General features: G+C 48.3%; 1 protein-coding gene across 1 annotated transcript in view; it reads right to left on the minus strand.

Annotated features, from left to right (window-relative positions):
- Nucleotides 1-8,252, minus strand: part of MATN2 (matrilin 2) — a 164,618-nt gene that overhangs the window by 114,304 nt on the left and 42,062 nt on the right. Inside the window, exon 3 of the mRNA XM_010863562.1 lies at nt 4,034-4,603. Within this exon, the coding sequence (XP_010861864.1) occupies nt 4,034-4,603 (570 nt within the window). The remainder of the gene's footprint in view (nt 1-4,033; nt 4,604-8,252) is intronic.

Below are 8,252 nucleotides of genomic sequence, written 5' to 3' on the forward strand. Positions count from 1 at the left end.
GTGCTAAAGCGCAGCTGAGAGGAGCCACCCCACGTCCGAGGTCAGGGGCAGAAGCCGGGAGGACCCCATGCCCGAAGGGCGGCAGCCAAGAGGAATTACCCCACGTCGGAGGTCAGGGGCAGTGGCAGAGAGTACCAGACTGCGACGGCGCAGGAACAGCCGAGAAGAGCTACCCCGCGTCTGAGGTCAGTGGGGGCTGCCAAGAGGAGACACCCAGCATCCGAGGTCAGGGGTGGCAACGAGAGGAGTTACCCTGCGTCCGAGGCCAGGGGCAGCGGCCGGGAGGAGATACCCCACGTCCAAGGAGCTGTGGCTGCAAAGGCGCAGGAGGGCCTAGAGGAGGCCCTCCCACGTTGAAGGTCAGGAAGGGCGGCGGTGAGGAGATACCCCTCGTCCAAGGTAAGGAGCAATGGCTGCGCTTTGCTGGAGCAGCCGTGAAGAGATACCCCACACCCAAGGTAAGAGAAACCCAAGTAAGACGGTAGGTGTTGCAAGAGAGCATCAGAGGGCAAACACACTGAAACCATACTCACAGAAAACTAGTCAATCTAATCACACTAGGACCACAGCCTTGTCTAACTCAATGAAACTAAGCCATGCCCGTGGGGCAACCCAAGATGGGCGGGTCATGGTGGAGAGGTCTGACAGAATGTGGTCCACTGGAGAAGGGAATGGCAAACCACTTCAGTATTCTTGCCTTGAGAACCCCATGAACAGTATGAACAGTATGTGTCTCCTTAGACGTCATGAAATTAACAGACTCTGGACTCGTTTTTTTGTTGTTGTTGTTGTTGTTTTTGTTTTTAAATGAAAGAGAAAAAAACCATTAAAAATATCATTCTTTTCCTTGCAATCACCCTTCCTACACATTCTATCCAATAAACTGCCATTCACCTTTCACATCCATGTAGCACATCGTGGTTAAGATGTAGGTTCTGAGCCAGGATGCCTGTGTTCACACCTCAACTCTACCATTGAATGCTGTGTGACCTTGGTCAAGTTACTGAATGTCTCTGGGTCTCTGTTTCTGCTGTAAAATGAGAACTATGGGAGCATCCACTTCACAGGTTTGTTGTGAGAATAAAAGCTATCGTCATTATGATCTCCTCTTTAAAGTTCTCTTGGACTCCCTAGGCAGAACCAGACATTCTGTGCTCAGAGGTCCCCCAGTGCCAGGTGACTTCCCAGGGTCTCTGAAGTGTACACTTCATACAGCAAATGTCCTGTTTATCTGCGATAAGAGCATTTTCCCACCATCCTGAAACCCTCGGGCCTGGCAGGTGGAGGGTAAGTGCTCTGGAACCAGAGAGACTCCAACTCTGCCACTTGAAACTGCTTATCCTTTCTAAGCCTCAGTTTCTACTTCTGTAAAATGGGGTAATAGTAGTACCTGCTTCACAGGGCTGTTATAAGTATTCAGTCAAATAACGTATGGAAAGTACCTAGCCTAGGACAAAATTAGCTGTAATTATACTATCAGAGTGTAGCTCAGTAAATGTTTAAGGAACAAACGAGATTTCCAAAACCCCAGAGAACTGCCGTCTGAAACACAGAAGACACTCATCGCTGTTGTCTGAGGACTGGAGGGCAGGTCAAAGCCAAGGCCATCTGCCTACCCTGCTGCTCCTCTGTGTGTTTGACTGTAATCACACACACCACGGTGCACATGGAACAGGACTCTACAGCTTATAATGCCATCTGTTCATGCATCTATGCTCTGCAGGTAAAATCCCCATTTTACAGATGTGCTCAGCATCTGCACAGTTGGCAGGGGGGGTCATTGAGACACCCCCCCCCCCCCACAAAGGCTTCCCATCCAACTCCAAGGTGAATGTCAACCTCAGAGCTGGTGGACCTAGCGTGGCTGGACTGTGCAGATGCTGCTCACAGAAAACCATTTACCTTAAAAGAGGAATGTCTACCTCCCAATGCGAAGAGAGGTGAAACAAGCAAGAGGTTTGGAAGCAGAACGCCCACCACCCCCCATCTCTTGGCTGCTTGTTCTTGGGGAATCCACTTAACAAGTTTACAGTCCTATAAAAGAGAGGGATAGTACCGTGCCACCTCCCCAGATTCTTGTGAGGATCAAGTGTGAAAACACAAGAGAAAGAGCTTTGTAAATGTTAGTTATTGCGATCTTTACTGCACAGTTGACAAAGAGGCCCAGGGGCCCCCTTAACCTTTCAAGACAGTTGACAGGTCTGCTCAGTGGAGCCCTGCGATGCGGAGATTCAGGAGCTGGCCTTCTGCAGGGTGGGAAGAGGGATTCAGTTTCTGGGCCCTGGTGAATAATTGAATGGCATAATACTGATGTTCTCTTAGAGCTCTTACAGAAATGAGGTGGATAGCCAAACTGTCTTTTAGTTTTGCTGCCTGGTCAAAAAGCAGAGAGAAGGCTCTTCTACGAGCAAGTTCACAACCTCACCCTCGTCATATTACCTTTCCCTTTGCGGCTCAATTCAGGGCGCTTAGAGAAGAGCTCCTCCATTAACATTTATCCAAGACAAATGAATAAACCTGTCAAAGCTGTTACAGGACCAATTTCTTTCTTTCTTTTTTTAATATTTCCAGGAAAGGGGGAGCATAAATTCTGCAGAAGTCATTTAAAGTCATAAACCTTAAAAATGTTTGCAGTGCATTCTATTGGGTGAAGTTTTCCAGGTGACTCAGGCCACGGCACGCCATAGCGGCCCAGACCCTCTGCGGCGCCAGGGAAATGGCACTTCTGAATATTTTCCAAGTGACATTGCAGAGCGAAAGTTTCTTTTTCCTTCATGGCATTGATTTTTCAAGTAAACCTTTTGATTTTGGAGTAAAAAATCAATGGGCTCTCTGCTTTTTGAAGTCAGTTTTCAGTAGAGAACTTTAAAGACACATCAAAAGCACACTGTTCTTCCTTCCTGAGGCTTTGATGGGGTGGGGCAGGGGAGAGGTGATAGAGGGACTTTTTCACACTCTGAGAAGTAGTCCAAAGGTTCCCGCTCCTGGGGAGTCAGAGATGAGTCTGGCCAATAAGGTCAATCTCCACTCAGACTCCAGGGAAATACTAGTCATCTCAGAATAGACTTGCTTTTGTTTTCCCATCAAAGAAGCAAGGCAGTTGGAGGGGACAGAGGCCACTGGGGGTGGCCAGGCAGGACTGAACACTGTTTTACCAGGTCAGGAGGCTTGTCCCATTTCCAGGGACCAGCGTAGAGCCTGCATTGCCACCCCGGGCCCCTGCCCTTCTGGAGGAAGAAAGGACGAGAAGACAGTGGCAGAAGCTGGAGACCGAGAAGAGGACAAGCTGACCTTCTGGGAGAGCTGAAACAGGAGCTCGGCTTGGATGGCTCCTGGGAGGAGTCTGGCAAGGAAGGGAGAGTAGGGTTGGAAAGCAAGAAGGGGGAGAAGACCTCTAATGCAGAATAAGGCAGCTCAAGGACTTGGGGAGCCATGACCTTGCAGAAGTTGGGAGGCACCTGCATCCTATCAAGTGAGGGGGCACCAGGGGCACGTCTTGCCCCCCACCCCCATACACTACTAGGCTTCTCTCTGGGTTGAGAAAACATCCAGAGCTAGCACCACTGTAGAGCAAAAATGCCTGGTATTCCACGCCATCCATGGAGAAGTTAAATTTTTCCCATTTTCATGCTTACTCCAACTCATGAATTCCAACCTAGGTAATGCCAGGCCAATCCAAGGTGCTGGAGGAAAACGTCCCCTCCCTACTCTGACTCATTAAGCAGCTTGAGTATAAATGTCCTTTCCCCAGGGAAATCTCCCTGAGCCCCTGGCCTAGGTCAGGTCCTGCCCTGAATTCTTCCCCCATTACACTTACAACTACAGTTAATTACTTATTTGTAAATTGCATCCTTAATGAGCGTCCTTGGCCAGAGTGTGAGCCCCAAGAGAACACTGTGTCTTATCTCGACCTTTGCTAAAGACCCCTTGCCAGCACAGTACTTGGGACCAGGCAGCACAGAATGAACCCAGGAAGGTGAATGACCTCATCCCAACGATGCCCCAAGAAGAGCCACAGAGGAGCAGGACTTACTGCACAACTTCTTCTGGAACACTGAGGTCAGCGTCTCAATCTGGCTGAAGTTGGCCACCAGGAAGACGTGGTCCTCGTGGGGCTCGCTCCCGATGGCCTTCAGCGTGTTGAAGTCCACCTGGCCCACACCGATGGCAAAGATCAGGATGCCCGTGTCCCGGGCTTTTGCGGCCACCTCGGCCACCGAGTCCTGGGGCCTCCCATCAGTCACGATCATTATGACCCGAGGCACATTCTCCCTCAGGGGCCGGGCCCCCTCTGCTTCCGAGAAGGCGATGTTCAGGGCGTACTGGATGGCCAGCCCTGTCATGGTGCCCGTGGACAGATGCCGCATCCTCTTGACGGCACGCTCCACCTCGGACTTCCTCTTGAAGGTCTTGAGGGAGAACTCGTTCTTGACCGTGCTGCCATACTGGAGCAGACCCACACGGGTGACGTCAGGGCCAATGTCCAAGAACTGCAAGATGTCCACAATGAACTCCTTGACCTTTGCGTAGTCGTGGGTGTTGACGCTGCGTGAGCTGTCGATGATAAAGACCACGTCCGCTCGCTTGTTCTCACAGGCGCTCCCTGGGGAAAAGGGGGAGGGCAAACATATCATAAGAGCATTGAGCATAAATATCCGACTATATATAAGTTATCAAAGAAGATCAAACTGGTCCATCCTAAAGGAAATCAGTCCTGAATATTCTTTGGAAGGACTGATGCTGAAGTTGAAGCTCCAGTACTTTGGCCACCTGATGCAAAGAGCCAACTCATTAGAAAAGACCCTGATGCTGGGAAGATTGAAGGCAGGAGAAGAAGGCGATGACAAAGGATAAGATGGTTGGATGGCATCACTGACCCAATGGACATGAGTTTGAGCAAGCTCTGGGAGATGGTGAAGGACAGGGAAGCCTGGCGTGCTGCAGTCCACTTGGCCTGCAAAGAGCTGGACACGACTGAGTGACTGAACAACAACAACAATAAATTATCAACAGATAGTCAACAAAGACCTCCTGTATACCACAGGGAACTATTTTCAATATTTTGTAATATAAGGAAAGAGAATCTGCAGAAGTTATATATATCTGCATAACTGAATTGCTGAGCTATATACCTGAAATTAACATATCACAAGTCAAATATACTTCAATTAAAAATAAATAAAATAAGATTGTTAAGGACCCAATGCAGGTTGGAAATCCTAGGGCCAGGGGTCACCTTTCAAATCTTCATCATTTTCTTCACTCAGGAAGGTTGTAAGGATGTATTTGTGTTTGACCGGGTGATCATGAATATTGGCAGCAAACAAGATACTATTTCTTTTTACAAAAGAAGTGAACTTCAGCTTCTAGAAAGTTATCAATGTAGTTTTTAGGTGGGCAAACATTTGAGCAGCATCAAAATTACTTTGTTATTTACTGCACAGCACATTAGCTTGGCTGGATACTGCAGGAAGTATAGAAGATGCTTAGGGCGGGGACCAAAGTCAAGGAGTTTACAGTCTACCTGGGGAGACTTAACTAATGGAAAAAGGAAAGAATAACTAGTATGACAGTGTGTGGTGCAGATGCTAGGTGTTCAGAGAACAGGGATATTAGTGGGCTGGGGTCAAGGAGATGGGACACAAGCTGGCTTTACAGATGTATAGTGTCTGGACTGTGGGAAGGAACACGTGCAGAGGAGGCCATGAACAAAAGCCCAAGATGGCATGAATACAGCAGACAGTAGAGTGAGTGTTGAAGGCACTGCTAAGAGTTATGGATAGGAATGAAGGTGGAGGGGTAGCTTGAAGTCAGTTACAAAAAGACTTTAAATTCAGATTGAAAAAAAAATAATAATAAATTCAGATTGAAATTTGTACTGATACCACAGCTGATGGGCATAATATGATTAGCATTATATTATGTAACTTATCTCTCCTGCAGGGAGTTATGTAATGAAAGGTCAATTGAATGGGCCAGAAGTTTGTGGAGAGGATATGGACAAAGCAACCCTCATACATGGTTGGTGGGAATGTAAACTGGTGCAGGCTCTGTGGAAAGCACTATGGAGGTTCCTCACAAAACTAGGAAGAGAACTACCATACGACCCAGCAATTCTGCTCCCACATATTTATCTGAAGAAAAAACCAAAAACACTAATTCAAAAAGAGATAGGCACCCCAGTGTTCATAGCAGCATTATTTCTAACTGCCAAGATAAGGAAGCAACCCAAGTGTCCATGAACAGATGAATGGATAAAGAAGACATGCTATATATAATCAATGAAATATTAGTCATAAAAAAAGAATGAAATATTGCCACTTGTGACAACATGAATGAACCTCGAGGGTATTATGCTAAGTGAAATAAGTCAGACGGAGAAAGACAAACTGCTATCATTTATATGTGAAACCTAAAAAATAAAACTAGTGAATAAAACAAGAAACAGTTCTCTATAGAGAACAAACTAGCAGTTACCAGTGGGGACAGGGAAGGGGTGGGGCAATACACCAGTTAGGGATTAAGAAGTACAAACTTCTATGCATAAAATAAGCTACAAGGATATATTGTACAACGGAGGGAATATAGTCAATGTTTTATTTTATTTATTTCTGCCTTGCAACGAAACTTTCAGAATCCTAGTTCCCTGACCAGGGATTGAACCTGTGCTCTAGGCAGTGAAAGCAGAGTTCCAACTGCTAGACTGCCGGGCAATTCCCCAATACTTTATAATGACTATAAATGGAGGTTAACCTTTAAAACCTGCGAATCACGATGTTCACACCTGTAACTTATATTGTACATCAATTATACCTCAGTTTTTTTAAAAAAAAGAAAAAGGTCAGTTGAGTCGGGTAGGGGTGTGCAGTGTGGACAATCCAGACCATTGCTGCACTAATCCGGTTGAGAAGGAAACAATCTGAACCAGGGGTAGGAGGCTGGCAGGCGGGGGCAGCAGTGGAAATGGAGATGGTACAAGCCAAGAAACATTCAGCAAAGGGCACAGTTAAGCTGGAAAAAAGGCAAGTGTTGGAGTCTCTCCGTTACCAGCACAATTGCCATGCTTACTCCTCCAGTGCTGAAGCAAGAAGGCATTCTGGAAAGAGAATGAGATGAGAGGCCTCCTGCCCCAGAGGGTGGAGGTGGAGGCTGGGCGTTCCTCCTGGAATTTCTCCGATGTTCTAAGCCACGGCCTCCAGCCTCTCTCCCCTTCCTCCCTCCCTTTCCCAGACTTCCCGCTGGTAAATCCCAATTTGACAGGGATTAGAAAAGGGATCTCAAATGCCTGCCCTAAATCCCAATCAGCGCAGCTGCAAGAAAGAGGGAGAAAGCCAAAAATGAAGCAGTGAGCCCAGTCACTGAAATGACAAGTGGGAAAGGCCAGTGAGGTCACCCTGTCCAGGCCAGCCTGCCAGGCCCTGCCTCTCCCCTGAGCGCCTGCACAGACACACCTCGTGCATTGCAGCCTCACACGCCTAACAATTTTAGGGGCAGAAGCACACACCCCCCACCCCTCAGACCAGCATCACGGCAGAAAGCCGACCTTCGGGGCATTCACACATACCACTGGGGCCTGGGTGAATTTAAGGTGAGTTTCTCAAACCAGAGCCTCCAGAAACTGCCTTTGAGGACCCAGGGATAAGATCAGTATCGACCCTGACATTTTAACATCTTGACTCCAGACAGCTTTCATCACTATGGTCTCCTGCGGTTTCCAGAACAAGCTCTGAAGAGCAAGGGAACCATATCTGTTGGATAGATGAGAGCATGAAGGTGTTGAGAGTTTGAAAATCTCTTACAATTTAGGAACAGAAAAACTCTGTGGAGGACAACACCTCACTGAGGCTCTGAGGATTAGCTGCGGGTAAAGAACTGAGTCTTGGGCTCAGCAGGTGGGACCCCCCCTCAATATGTGGGAGCTTCACAGGCAGGCTCTGCTCTACCCACACCACCCCCCCCTCCTTCCTCAGTCCTCCCTGTGCCAGGCTCCGGCTGGGGAGGGGCAGGGTGGCCGTGGACAGCTGTGTACCTGCCCAAGGAAGTGCAAGGGCCTGAAATCCAGTCCAGTCCTGAGCCCCAGGGGCTGCGTCCACTTGGGAGGCCCCTGGAGGGGGTGCCATTCTCTAATTTCCCTGAGAAGTGTCTGTGGTCTGGCATGTGGCCCTGGGTCCAGGCAACACGTGACAAACCTCCCGGCACTGAGGCTGGACACCCACCCCCTGCTGTACCAGCTTCAGTCTGAACTGACTACA

This window comes from Bison bison, unplaced genomic scaffold (assembly GCF_000754665.1).
Source record: "Bison bison bison isolate TAMUID 2011002044 unplaced genomic scaffold, Bison_UMD1.0 scf7180017864491, whole genome shotgun sequence".
Lineage (NCBI taxonomy): Eukaryota > Metazoa > Chordata > Mammalia > Artiodactyla > Bovidae > Bison > Bison bison.